General features: G+C 52.5%; 1 protein-coding gene and 2 long non-coding RNA genes across 7 annotated transcripts; 2 read left to right on the forward strand and 1 right to left on the reverse strand.

Annotated features, from left to right (window-relative positions):
- Positions 1 to 239: 239 nt before the first annotated feature.
- ANKRD9 (ankyrin repeat domain 9) lies at positions 240 to 2,334 on the reverse strand. Of its 5 annotated transcripts, none has more exons than XM_035328354.1 (2): positions 2,127 to 2,334; positions 240 to 1,531 (listed from the first exon to the last, which is right to left on the reverse strand). In XM_035328354.1, exons 1-2 carry the CDS (start codon positions 2,317 to 2,319, stop codon positions 585 to 587), a joined length of 1,140 nt encoding a protein of 379 aa, XP_035184245.1. In that variant the 5' UTR covers positions 2,320 to 2,334; the 3' UTR covers positions 240 to 584. The 5 variants fall into 5 exon arrangements, with proteins under 5 accessions (XP_035184245.1, XP_035184246.1, XP_035184248.1 ...); XM_035328355.1 differs by having other exon boundaries at positions 2,090 to 2,237; XM_035328357.1 differs by having other exon boundaries at positions 2,084 to 2,216.
- A 1,022-nt stretch (positions 2,335 to 3,356) lies between these two features.
- Positions 3,357 to 6,679, forward strand: LOC118168176. The gene is made up of 2 exons (XR_004751406.1): positions 3,357 to 4,128; positions 4,789 to 6,679. It is a non-coding gene; the product is annotated as an uncharacterized LOC118168176 (long non-coding RNA).
- A 4,586-nt stretch (positions 6,680 to 11,265) lies between these two features.
- LOC118168175 lies at positions 11,266 to 13,067 on the forward strand. Its single transcript, XR_004751405.1, has 3 exons — positions 11,266 to 11,666; positions 11,738 to 11,892; positions 12,868 to 13,067. It is a non-coding gene; the product is annotated as an uncharacterized LOC118168175 (long non-coding RNA).
- Positions 13,068 to 14,090: the final 1,023 nt, after the last annotated feature.

A 14,090-nucleotide genomic window follows, 5' to 3' on the forward strand; every position in this document is an offset into this window, starting at 1 on the left:
CTGCCAGCCTTGTTTAAGGGGGATTTAATAACACATCTTCTCTTTAGTTCTGTGTACGAGATTAGGAAGCTTTCATCTGCGCCTTTAAAAAAAAAAAGACTGCATCCCTGCCAAGATGTATTAGGAGAGCTGCTAAAAAGGAGTCATCCTGTTCCAGGACTGCTTGGCTTATGTAACAGGGAAATCCTAACTCGAAGATACTCCCCCCCGCGCACTTTCTCAAGGCACATGCCATTTCAGAGTTTTCAGCTGCTTGATTTATACTTTGGATCATATCTGCTGCTGGTTTATTTAGATGTATTTACAAATATATTCTCCCACATACCCTCATTAGTACGGGCCATATAACATTTTTATAAAATGCAGTGTAGACCTCACCTCACCACAAAGATCTTTAAATAAAATATACTGTAAAGTGCCAGATACAATTCTTTCTTTTTTTTTAAAAAAAAAAAGGAAAGAAGAAGACAGTTCTAATTAAAACAGGTACTTGGCGACTGCTGCCTCAGCAGCTTCGTGCACCAGTAGGGTTTTAGCGCAAGTCTGTTGCATCAGGTGAGCAGGAGGCTCCCCTGCGGCCCCCTCTAGCTCTCCAGCTTCAAGTCCAAAGGCTTCAGGAAATGTGGCAGGGGCAGATCGTCCAGAGCCTCGGGGAAGTGCTCGGGAGAAATGGTCCTGATCAAGACACGCATGGCTCCGACAAACAGCGACGGGGGAGCCAAGCCCACCAGGCACTGGTACCTGCTCTCCCCTAAGAGGTCCTGCCAGCGCTGCCGGTTGTCCAGCAGCTGCTGCTTCATGGCGAATGGCACGTCCTGAGGCACGAAGAGGAAGAGGCAGTCGAGGCAGAGGAGCTTGGCACGCACGTTGACCGCCGGCGCCTGGGACAGCTGCTGCAGCAAGGTGTCGAGTGGGGTGTTCCCGGCACTGTCGGACAGGCAGGGCGAGGCGCCGTGCCCCAGCAGCAGCAGCAGGCACTCGGGGCGCACCAGCTCGCAGGCCACGTGCAGAGCCGTCTTGCCGCCCTCCACCCGGCTGCAGCCCCGGCGGTCCAGGTGGCCAGCCCTGTCGCCTGGCGGGAAGCCCTGCACGGCCTTGAGGATGCGGAAAAGGATGCGGACCCGGTTGTAGCGCACGGCCATGGCCAGGTGCGGGGCCGAGGCCTGGCAGCAGCTGAAGCTTTGGCTGGGCACGGCCAGGGCGCTCTGCGGGAACTTAGTCAGCAGGTGCCGGGCGTAGGGCTGGTGGTCGTGCACCAGGGCGTAGAGCAGCGCCTCGGAGGGCGAGTAGAGGCTCACCTTGCCGCCGTCCTCCCAGTGGAAGACCTCCATGGTCCGCATGTCCTCCAGGAACCAGACGGGCAGCAGGTCCCTCACCGCCTGGTAGAAGGCGAAGGAGGATTTCTTGCACTGCTTCTGCGATTGGGTGCCGCCGCCGCCAACCCACCGGACGCTCCAGGGCATGGCGGGCGGCCGGGGTCCGACGGGGGCTTCCTCCCACACCGGAGACCAGGGGCAGCATCGGCAGGGACCTGTGGGGGCAGAGCGAAGGGCCGTCAGGGGGCACCCACCGCGGGGAGACCCGGTACAGCCCAGTATGACTCTACACAGCCCGGTACAGCTCAATATGACCCAGTACAGCCCGGCACGGCCCGGTACAGCCCGGTATAGCTCTGCACGGCTCGGTACTGCTCAGTATGACCCGGTACAGCCCGGCACGGCCCAGTACAGCCTGGCATGGCTCGGAATGACCCGGTACAGCCCGGCCCAGCACAGCCTGGCACGGCTCGGCACGGCCCGGTACGGCCGGTACATCCGGAACGGCTCTGCACGGCCCGGTACGGTTCGGCATGGCTCTGCACGGCTCGGCATGGCCCGGCACGGCTCGGAATGTCCCGGTGCAGCCCAGCACGGCTCTGCACGGCCCGGTACACCCGGAACGGCCCGGCTCCCCCCCCTTCTGCAGCAGCGCTCGGGAACCCCGTCTACAGAAACCGCCTCCCGGTGCTCGCCAACCCCGTCCCCTCCCTCCCTTCCGCCGCCGGCGCACGGGACTCGTCCTCGTCCCCGTCCCCGTCCCCGTCCCCGTCCCCTTCCCGTGCCGTGTCGTGCCGGCCCCGGGCTCACCTGGCCGCTCGGTGCCGCTGCCCGTGGCGGCGGAGGGGCGGCGGGAGCGGAGCGCGGCGCGGCGCCGCCGGGGCCCTTTATTCGCACTCCCCCCCCCCCGCGGCTCCCCCCCCCGCCGCGGAGGTCGGTCAGGACCGGGGAACTGTCCAGCCGCCGCCCATTGGCCGCCGCCACGACCGCCCCGGGTGCTCATTGGCTGCGGCGGGAGGCCGGGGCCCCGCGCCGCCGCGTGCGTCACGGGAGGCAAAGTTCCAACAAAGTTGGCGGCCGGGGCCGGAGGGGGCGGGGCCGGGCGAGGGGGCGGGGCTAGGACGGAGGAGGCGGGGTCTGGGGAAGGGGTCCTGGGGTCTGGGTGCTTGGGGTCTGGGTGCTCAGGGTCCCGGGGGTCTGGGTATTGGGGGTCTGGGATCTTGGAGTCAGGGTTCTGGGGTTTCTGGGGATCTGGGTATAGGGGGTCTGGGTGCTTGGGGTTTGGGTACTTGGGGTTTGGGTGCTCGGGGCCTTAGGGGTCTGGGTATTGGGGGTCTGGGTTCTTGGAGTCTGGGTGCTCAGGGTCCTGGGGGTCTGGATTTTTGGGGTCTGGGAGCTTGGGGTTTGCATGCTTGGAGTCTGGGTGCTGGAGGTCCGGGGGGTCTGGGTACTGGGGGTCTGTGTGGTCAGAATTTGGGTGCTGAGGTCCTGGGGGTCTGAGTGCTCGGGGTTCTGGGTGTTTGGGGTGTGTGCGCTTGCGGTCTGGTTGCTCAGGGTCCGGGGTGTCTGAGTGCTCAGAGTCTGGGTGCTGGGGGTCTGGGTGTAGGGTGTCTGTGTGTTCGGAGTTTGGGTGCTCAGGGTCCCGGGGGTCTTGGTATTAGGGATCTGTGTGCTTGAGGTCCTGTGGGTCTGGGTGTTTGGGGTCTTGGTGCTGTGGCTGCAGGGTGTACAGGGTCCTGGCCATGTGCATCCAGGGCCAATGGGGTCCAGGTTGTGTGGGGTCTATGGGGAGCTGGACACATGGGGTCTTGGCACTGCGAGCTTTGGGATTGCCAGGCTCCCAGTATGCTGCCCCTGGGCCAGCACTGTGCCTGCTGTGCTCAGTTGTCTCCCAGACAGCAGCTGATGGCCTTTCTTACCCCAAAAGCACATTCAGAGCATTCCCCTTTTCTGCCCAGCATCTTCCCCTGCTGGCAGCTCTGCTAGGGAAGCACTGGGGCTCTGTGCGGGCAGTGATGTCAGTCACTGCCAGGTTCACAGCCAGCAGCTCTGATATCGCTGCCCTTGGGGCTCCCCAGACTTCCCCTTGCTTCTGAAATGGGTGACACCTTCTGTGCTTCCCAGCATGAGGCGCGTGTGCACAGGCTTGTGGGGGAAATAGTCAGGCCTGAGCTGAGATGCCATGTTCCCTTACAGCCCTGAGAAGCTGCTTGGGGCGTTGGGGAGGGAGGGAGGCTGCAGCACGCTACCCTTGGTCCTGGAGAGAACAAAGGTGGCGAGGAACAACCGCTGCCTTTGTTGTGTGTGCCCTGAGCCACCATCCAGCTGGAGAACAACACTGAAATTATCCTGGGTCAGGTTTGTGAGGCTGCTGCCCGGTGCTCACACAGAAGGCTGTGCTACCGAGCAGGCCGGCAGGTGAACTACCCCTGCCCAGTTCCAGATGAAAACACCAAGGACAACCACGTCCTTTGCTTCCTGCTGACTGGGGTATTTCTGTCCAGTTGCATTCTATTATTTCAGGCGTGGGATAATTTCTGCCGAAACACGGGATCAAAATAAATGTCTTAAAGGTAGCTAATTCTACAGCCCTGGCCTTGGGCAGGTGTCCTGCATTGCCTCACCCACCCATGCCTTGCTGCCCCTGTGTGCCATGCTGCGGCCTGCTCCAGGAGACAGCTCTGACTGACCACAAACACCCAGACTTTTCCCCAGTTTTGCTGTGACATTGTCATCAATTCGGCTGCCCAGCACGGTGACGCCAGGGCAGCCAGGTTGCCAGCCCTTTCTACTCATTTCCACACATGCCTGGGTAAGCCAAGCTGTGACTGAGCCCAGAGACAGGGGATTACCATAGTCGCAAAGCCAAATTTGCTTTTGTGTAGGCAATTAATGTCTCTGGAGTGGATGCAGGACTAGTTTGCTCAGGCCAAGCTTTCCTCTGGAGGCAGGGCTACAGCCACGGTGTGCTTTGGGCCCCAGCAGTGGCTTACAAATAGGCCAGAGCATGCTGAGTCCTTGCAGCCTTGCAGAGAGCAGCCGGAGGGTGGCCCAGAGGCTGGCCCCTGGTTGCAAAACGTGTTTGTCACATCCACGCAAAGCAGGAACCTGCCTGCAGCAAACACAGCCCGTTTGTGGGCTGCGCTGTGCTGGAGGAAAAGTGTAGCATTTGCCCTGAAACTGCTTAGAGTGACAAAACATGACAAACCAGCAAGGTTTAAATTTTATGATGATATGCATTTTATGTGCAGACCTGCAGACATGACTTGTTTGTTTGTAGTCCAGCCTGGCTTTAATCACTTTGAATTAAGTAACTGATCTTATTACTTATCTGACTATGAGAGGGCTTATCACAGGTTCCTTGGCACATGATGAGGATTAGTCTGTCGGCACAACCATGTCTGAGTAATGCGACTCTTCGTTGCCTTGTGACGTGTCCTCTTGGAGCTATTTTTTCTTTACCTTCCTCCAGCACATTGATCCTTTGGCTTCTCCAGCCAGTGACCAGCTAAAGGCCACTTAATGCTACTGAAACCCATCCACATAATGGGAAGAAGGGAAAAGCTCTGCTGTTGCTTGCAACAGACGTCATGTGTTTCTTGAGGTTTTCATTAAACTGAGGGCAGGACCGTATTGGCCATATTGGACTTAATGGGCATGATTGTGGGTGTCATTAAAAGTAAAATGAAAACAGCACATGAAATGAAAACAGTGAGTGATAATGTTGTGTAAACAGTTTTTGTTTAGCACTGCTTTTGAGCACAAGACAAAAAAGGGGCAATTAATACATCCCTCAGTTTCTAAAAGGGCTGAAAGGTGCAGTTTTGACCCCAGTCCTTGTACTGGGGTTTGAGTGGCTTTGATGCTGAACATTTACCAGTTTCCTCTATTGCAAGCAGGCTCGGGACCAAAGTTCAGCAGTTTGGACAACGGCCCCCAAACCACAGCATGCTGTAGCTGCAGGTTTGCTTTAAGCCTCCGGCTCTGGAGTCTCTGTAAACAAGTCAGGCGGAAACAACCGTGCCGTTTAGCTAAAATTAAACATCTTGAGAGAAAAGTAATGAGCAAGGAGAGTAGGGGCTTGCAGCGGAAGCGCTGGGCTGGAACGCACACCCCGTACATCCACATCCCGCATCGGCCACCTCTGAGCAAAGGCTTTAATCTCGCTGTGCCACAGCATCCCGTCTGCAGACCTGGTGCCACAACGCTGCTTTCATCATCATAGTGCAGACTGCGGCCTCGTTAGGCAGGGAAATTATGCAAGGGCAGGAGTTTGGTCTTCGGGGTCCCGGCCCTGCATGGGGACCCCTCTGCTCTGCGATCATTAGATGGTGATAGAGCTGGGTCCTCTTGTCACCAGGAGGGACAAGGAGCCTGATGATGGACGGGGATCCTTCTCCCTTTGGGGAGGCCATGTGTGCCCGGCCAGGATGCGGCTGGCAGCCCGGGGCACCTCCGGCTGCGCTGACTAACAGCTGCTGCTGACACCTCGTGGAAAGCTCACACAAGCATTTTCTCCAGAAACCTTCCTGTTTCATTTCCTCCACTGCCGTGGTTCCTTCTCCAAGCAGCCTGTCTTCTGTCTGTGTCATGGCTGTGGCAATCTGTCTGACACAGCTCGGGCACTGCTCCTGGCCCCCACGCTGCTCACCAAAATCATCAGCCATCGCTCTGGCCAGGGGGGACTCGGGCCTTGAAGCCCCGCTCGCCCCTGCGCGATGGCACTCGGCACCATCCTCTTCCTCCTCACTCCCTTGGTATGCTGCTCGCTCTCTGCTTCCTTGACTTGGTGTGAGTCATCGCTTTACAGAGAGCCTGAACTGCCACAACCCCGGCTGGATTGCTTTCTCTTCTGTGAGACTGGGTCATCTCCTTCCTGCTCCACATCATGAAAGAAAATCTGCTTTGGAAACAATGCAGCGAGAAAGCCTTCTCTCGTTACTTTTGTTTCCTGGCTGCCATACTAATAATGTGACTCCCTTCCTAAAATCTGCATCCCAAATAATGCTTGGGAACCCAAGACAAGCTCAGAAAGCCTCCATGTTGGAAAGGACACCTCTGCACCAGCTCTGGGGTGAGGTACGTAACGTGGGGGCTGGCTGCTCCCAGGCCTCAGTCTGGTGAGAAGCTGAAGAAGTGGCTAACCATGTGGCATAGATCTGTAGCGTTAGCATCCAGAGGTGGCATAACCCATTTTTTAGGTTTTGAAACTGATTTTTTATATGCCAGTCAGAGGCTGAGATGGCGCTACATCCGCAGTTACATTGCAAGCCTTCAGATGTGGTAACAGGCTATGGGTGTCCGTTTTATTTTGGCTAGGACAGTGACGACCCCTTTTTAAACTTTGGTTTTGGCATCTGTAATAAATGAGTCATTTTCATCCTTTCTGAAACCTACAGAAACCCCCAGAGCACAGCAGAGATTAAATTTGATCCAGTGTGTTTGGGGGGTGGGGTGGGGAGCTGGACAATGTGCTTGTCCCATAAGAGACAAAAAGGGACCTCCTGGGTTCCTTCTGGGGAGCTTCTCTCTTTCGTAAGTGAAACGGGCGAGCGGGGTCAGAGAGCTCCTGGCGCCTGCGGATGGTTGTGGCCTTCGGCTTGATGTTGCTTGTTAAAAATATTGTCCCAGATGTATTAATATGACCAGACTGGATTGCATCTGAGCTGAACATTGTGAGCCTAAGGCAGGACATAAATATAGAAGCAAAACAGCCTGACATAAGAGTCATCTGTCCTCTTCTACACATGAAGTGAAGGGGAAGGAGAGCAGGCTCGCTCTCTGGCAGTTTGTGGACACTTCCAGGCATTGCCCTGAGCCTCGGCGAGCGCCTGCAGCGGGGTCCTGGGGCAGAGGCGACCCCGGCCTACCCCTCGGTCAGCCCGCAGTGTGCTGTGCCACAGGACTGTGCACTCAGCACATTTCTAACTAGGGGTTAGATTTGCCGAGACAAGGTCTGCAATCATGAATGACTATTTGTTTGATGTGTTTGCCTAACAGGATTACCCTTATCATAATGATATAGCAACCTGGCCTTGGCATAGCAAAAGCCAAGGGCTCAAGGGGTCAGGCTCTTGCCTCTCCTGCCCCAAATGTGCAGGGGGTAGCTTGTCTCCGTTATCACGATAACGCTCTGCAATATCCAGCCAGTGCTTCGGCTGGCATTTAGTGCTCCGCTTTTGGAAAGAGCACCTGTGGCATGTAACTCTGTCTGCTGACATCACGCTTGGCATTTCCCTCTGCACCTGAAAAAAAAAAAAAAAAAAAAAAAAAAAAAAAGATCAATAATATTAAAAGGTTAGAAAAAAGGATGCAGAGTTTTACAATTAGAGAATGAGCTGCCTTTGCTTTTGGGAATTGCTTTGAGCAGGTGTCTAATTGAATTCAGGGTGAATTTGTTGCCCTCTGGTTCCCCAGGAATAGAGCTGTAGGTAATGAACCAACAAGTCGTTTGCTTTCTGCATTGCACATCACAAACCTGCCTGAAACCATTACAACAGCATCTGTTTGTCCTTAAATGTATATCTGTGATTATTAAAATTGCCTGATTTACGTGTCTCCAGGAAGGTATAGGATGTTCCTGCAGTATTTTTGACAGGGGAGGGCCTGGCTCTGCTGACTCCCCATATCCAGCCTTGTCCCTGCCAGGCTGGGGACCTTCTCGCTTCCCGACGACATCGCTTTGACCCCAGCACTTTTCTTGCTGGCTGAGGCCAGCCTGGCCATATCAGACCCAGGCACTATTCACGGAAACAGAACCCACCGCCTGCTGTTCACCGGCTCCAAAACAAGCAGGATCCTCTATTTATAAAGCTCTATAATTGGCTTGAATGAAACTTGTGGTTATCAGGCTGCTAGGGCCCCCAGGACCACCAGCACACCAGCCCTGTAGTGCCAGGGGATGCTGCGGGGCACAGCAGTGCCTCTGCAAAAATCCCAGGGATACCCAGGTCTCTAGCATGAACCATATATTCACAGACCTGGTTTCTGCAGCATCCCATATGTGTCAGGGCTGTGCGGAACTGCTTCTCTGAAGTTTGGGGGCACGGAGCTGTGGGAGAGCCAGAAAGAGAGAATCTTCCTGCTGCAGCCACTGTGCCACAGAGATGCTCGGCTTGCAGCAGTGAACATTACAAAAACCATCATTTTTTACCCTGAAGCATTTATAGCTGGCATGTGAGCACGGCTCTGAGGCTCCGAAATGGCTCAATTACTGGGCCTAGACGATTTGAGTTCACCTGTGCTTAACATTATATTTCAGATATTTGATTTTGCTGAGGTGTGTGGCCATGTGTGGCCCACAAGGGGTCTTGCTGTTCAGACCAACATTGTCCTGATTTCATAGCTGAACGCAGGGTGAGATGATGAGGTCTAAGAAGCAGCAAAGCAGCTGTGGCCCTTCCATTTAGAAGCAGGTATCTATGTTGTAATACTCATTCTAGGGGCAGATTTGATCTATTTTTGCTGTGTAAATTCCTCCGCCATTTGAACAGTAAAGTATGATAGATATATGGCCAAGCAGAAAGATTAAAAAACAAACAAACAAACAAAAACAACTGATGCTTTGCATATCTTTGAGGGCTTATTTTTATTCCCTTTTGTTCATTCTCTCAGCTCTTGGCTGCCACTAGGTCTGTTGAAATAACAAACAGGGATGAAGGAAGAGGGCAGCTCTTCCATGACCTTCCCTCGGTGAAAGGAGGCTGCGTCGCCGCAGTTAACTCCAGCAGCAACTGCAGGCTTAGCAGGTAGGTATTCATCCACCGTGCACATTATATAAGGAAATCTACTTTTTTTTTTTTTTTTTTTAAGAAGATTGATGTATCAGTCATCAAAAGCCCTTTCACTGTGAAGTGCTGGTTAAAACCAATCTTTCTTTCCCTTTCATTTCATGAAAACATACTCAGATGTCTTCTAGCACTGTCTGAAGCTGCTCTGCTGCCAAGAAATCCACTGGGTCTGTTGATTAAGCCTCCGTGATATTTCCAGTTTCTCTGTAATTGTTTTCTAATGAAATTTTCAAATCCAAGTATAACCAGGAGATTAGACCATAGAGAGTTCACAGTTGGGCTTCTCATTTTGATTTTTCCTTTCCTAAATCAGTAACTATCTTCTATGCAGAGATGATAAGATAATTTTGTGTATGTAAAGACGTCTAAAACCCAGGTGGCAATATCTTTTACCTTCAGGATTCAGCACTAACATCATTTTATGCAACTCTCCATTTTGAAGTGTTGTTTTTGCCACTGAAATTATTGTTGCTGTCTGATCAGATTTGCCTGTTAGTACGTCTTTTTGTGGTATAGTAAGTGGCTGAGGGGTTACGATGTAGTTATCCCTGCCAGAATTTCCCTGTGCTTCTGCGTGTGCTTTTCAGAGGAATGCTGTGCAGTGAAATGCGTGCCGTGAATTCAGCGAAGTGCTCACGTTTTCAGGCATTGCTGGCACTCTGTGACATTCTTTGCTTTCTGCTCTGCCTCCAGCCCAGAAAACTGAAACAAAGAAGAGCTAAAAAGATTACATAAAGCAAAGAGAAGATGAGATGTGTGACAAAACGAAAATAGGTGTAAACAGGGAGACCAGTATAAATAGCAAGCTGGGAAACATGCGAGCCCAGCTGCTGCACGCCGCAGAAAGGTCGGCTCTGCTCCTGGGCCTGTCCTGCAGCCCTGCTCAGGTGCCGTGACCAGGACAGGCTCGCTGAGCAGAAGCCGCCATTGACACAAAGAGCATGTCTGGAGCACATGTGCTTTATTTATTTATTTGTTTACTTATTTGTTTATTGCAGAAACACTCAGGCACCTTCCAACATTTTCCCGCAGCCCGGTGCTGCATGCTGTGGTCCTGTGGGCTCTCGGGAGCGCGCCCGTCTGTCAGGCATCTCCTGGGGTGCCAATAACACGGGTGGGAATTTCATTTCGTAAATAATACGGGGAGGTTTGCTGGCTCCACTCAGAGGGCAGGAAGAAAGGTCTACGTTTGGTGGGTTATGCAGGGGCTGGGATTTTGTGTGAGTACTTAAACTTCCCAGAGTTTTATAGCTCACGAAAAGAAGTGTTTCAGGAGACAGATAAAATACCCAGGCTCAAGCCAGTCTCCTGGGCTCTGGCAGGAGAGCTGTGGTGGATTTCACTGCAGTGCTTCAAGACATTGCTCAGAGCCGGGTGCATGTGGTGCACAGGGACTGGGGCTTTGCCCCCACCATTACCTTTCCAGGCTTTGCTTGCCAGCTGGTCAGCAAGTAAGTACAAGTATTCCCAGGGACAGGCTGCTCTTGTGATTCATGTGCTTCATCAAGCAGGAAGGAAAAAAAAAAAAAAGAAGAAAAAAAAAGGAAGCACATTTTGGCCAGGGTTCAAGCACCTTTTTCTGTTGCCCTTGTGATAAGTGTCAGATAAGAGTTCAAGGTATTTGGTTGTTTGTATAGAATAAAAGCATGTTTTCTTCAGTTGCTGCTCGCATCTGTGGGCTCCCTGAGGGTGCTGGTCTGTTGTTCCCAGTGTCTGGTCTGATCTTGGTAAGTAAGACAAGGTTGTCCTGTGTGGGTAGGAGTTTGCCTGACATCAGAGGTGAGCTTCCAGGCTTCCCATTTCTGGTGTGCTCTGGTGGCTTTGCTACGGGAAACATTTGGGATAAACTGAGTGCTTCCTTCAGGGGACTGGGGCTTCATGGGAGGAGTGTGAGGTGCTGGCACAAGCCCATGGCAGCTGATAGACCACTGCTGTGCTCCCTGGATACAAGCAAAGGACAGCTGTGGTTTTAGCACCATCATTAGGTTTCAGAGTTGTCAGCCTGTGGAGATGCACAAGGCAAGGAAAGCCCCACGGTGCTGGCACATCTGGCTTTTCGTCAGCTGGGGGATATGGGACTAGTTCTCATGAATTTAAGTGACTGGATTTTTTAGTAAGGATGGCACTGTGGGGAGAGGTGAGGCCCAGCTCTGTGGCTCTGAGGGGTTGAACCAGGCTCTGTGGGGGCATGGAGCTGCCTCCATGCTGCCCATGCTCTCGTGGGGTTTTCTGCTGGCTCCACTCTGCCCCGTGTTGTGGATAGCTTCCCAAAGCTGGAGTCTAAATTTACTTCCTTTCTGCAGAGGCCTGTTAGTCATCTCCCACTTATAAACAAACATTTTAGAGACACCAGGGAAGCCGAGCCATGAAGAAGACAAAGCTTTGCTGGTTTTCAAGTAACTAATTCATCAGCAGGCTCCACAGGAGTTGTGCAATAGCCCAGCCACTAAAGAATCAAAACCATCCCCTACTTGTTAGGAAAACAGGCTTCTTGCATAGACAGATCTTTTTGTCTTCAGTTTGACTTTCACATTCCTTTAAAAGCATTGTAGATGAGATGGTTTATTCTGAGGATTATTATTAGTTTTTATTATTGATTGATTTGATTGATCGTTTTCCTTTCCTCTGCAGGTTTGTCTTCCTGCTTTTCTGCTGATCAGCCCATGCCGTCTTCAGACCCTTCCTTCCTCTGTGTGCGGAGGTCTCCTCAAGTCGTTCTGAGGGTGCTTGCACTGGTAGGAGAGCAGAGGCCTGAGGAGTGGTGGTGGCTGCAGACTTGTAAAAGGGTGAATCTACTCTCCCCCATTCAATTCCTGTCTTTATTTGGCACTTTCCTGAGTTTTGCTTCCAATTACTCTACCTGGCGGCAGGTGTGGGCTCACAAATTCCTCTTGCTAACCCATGCAGAGTCGGACACCCGGTTTCTAGTCACACACTGATGTGCTTCCTGAAAACCCAATGTGGCACAGGGCTTCGGAGTGAATTATTGCCAGGGCTGCTGGAGCAAACTGCCAAGCAAAACTGCCCCCGAGTAACAGCACTCTTGCAAATGATCAGCCAGTGCTTTCCTCGAAGAGCCTCTTGGAAGAATATGTCTGTAGTGCTTAGAGGAGAAAAATTGCTTCATTAAAAAGAAAAAAAAAAGCAAAAAACAAAACAAAACAAAACAAAATCTCACAAAGAGGGCCAAGTATTAGAAAAATAGTGGGAAGTGTTTAAAGCAAGTCTTTAACAGTTTATTAGATCTTCTAGTTAATGCATTTATCTTTGACTCATTAAAAAAAAAAAAATAGAGCCCAGCTTAGTTACGTACCCAAAAGTCATACATTGTTCCCTTCTGTCCCAAAAGGAACTCCCCTCAGTCTCCCTCCCCAGCGGGTACTCGAGGGGCTCTTCCACCACGCAGTGTCCAGTGAACAGGGTCCTCACTGGGGGGGGGAGAGGGGGACCGTAGGGACTGCTGCCCCCGCTGCAGCAGCTCTGGGCTCCCCCAGCCCACATTTCTGGCTGGAACCCAGTGCCAGGGCGGGTCGGGGGCACCAAGGCAGGATGGATGAGGAGCAGCCTCGCCAGGAGAGGCCACAGGCAGAGCCATTTGAAAGCCACTTGCAGTCTGCTCCTGTAGTCATGCCCTGGGTGATGTCAAATACTGGGGTCTGCACCAGTAAACAGATGCTCTGATTTGCACTCTACTGCAAAATAATCATTTTAGTTACCCTACCCCAAATGTCAGGCTCTTTCTGTCTTTTTAATATAGTTAGGGATCATTTTCTTAAGCTATTTGAAACCGGGAAAACCAGCAGCTGACTTTAATTAAATGGGGACCAGACTATAAATCCCACCACCGGCGTTTCCTCCCCACGGAAGCGAACCTCTGAAGTCTGCTCCAACCTGCCTTGCTGCAGGACCAAGTGCATCAGCAGCCAAAGGTTACCCCCTGCAGTAAATCCAAAGCTACTGCAGGTAAAACATGAGCCGGGTTTCATTTTTTGGTGTAGATTTCCATGTTAAAAAAAAAAAAAAAAAAAAAAAAAAAAAGGCAGCGAAAAGCAGCCTGCTCCATTAAAATCCAAAACAAATTCTACCAGCTTCAGCAGACCCAGGTGGGGTTGGGAATGGCATGAAGGGGCCTGCAGTTACTGGTGCTTTTTTCCTTTCTGAGTTTCCTGGAGCGATGCTTTAGGCTGAGGGTCTTGCTGTAGGGGCTGATTGCACAGGTCAGCTCCAGCCCCTGTTTTGTCCCTCACCCGCAGCCAGGCGTGAATAAACTGCCCAAAAAAAGAAACGTGGTGCTGTGACTGATGTGCCGTACCCAACACGCCTTGTGTCACCCTCTGGCTGTGTCAGCACCAGGATGGGGCTGAAAGCTGACGTGGTTCCAGGGAGGACCAGGCAGGCTCATGGAGGAATGTACAGTGGGATGCTAAGTCTGCACCGTGGTCCAAGGAAGCCCCTGGCTACCACACCATTGGAGGCAGAGGGAATGTTTTTAGCAAGCAATTTTGTGGGCTCTCTGCTCATTTAGCCCCATCATCCAGGTACACTCAGGACTGATGGACATAGTCCAGCCCAACGTCTCTTGTGCTCAAGGGTCATCTGTGCCAGCACCTTCTGAGGAGGTTTGGGCTCGCTCTTGCTGCAGACTCTTGCCAAATTCTGGCAAACGTAGCTGAATCTACTGCACAGAGAGATGGCCTTTCCAGCTGAGATGTCCCTTCCAGCTGAGATGTCCTTTCCAGCTTTACCTGTTTAGATCCTTTTCCAAAGGAAAGCTGAGCTCCTGAATAATGTGAATGCCTTGAGCATCACCTACACCAAGGTCTGCCCATGCTTCAGAGGCTTCTACCCCAGTAGATGCACATACCCCAACCCGCCCATCCTGGAGATGCAGCGGGGCTTGGCCAGCAGCTGGCAGGGGCTCACAAAGAAGTGAGTTTGGGGTGTTTTGTGCCCCCCCAGCATGCACATGCAGACCCCCTGAGCT

Source organism: Oxyura jamaicensis, chromosome 5 (assembly GCF_011077185.1).
Source record: "Oxyura jamaicensis isolate SHBP4307 breed ruddy duck chromosome 5, BPBGC_Ojam_1.0, whole genome shotgun sequence".
Taxonomy (NCBI): domain Eukaryota; kingdom Metazoa; phylum Chordata; class Aves; order Anseriformes; family Anatidae; genus Oxyura; species Oxyura jamaicensis.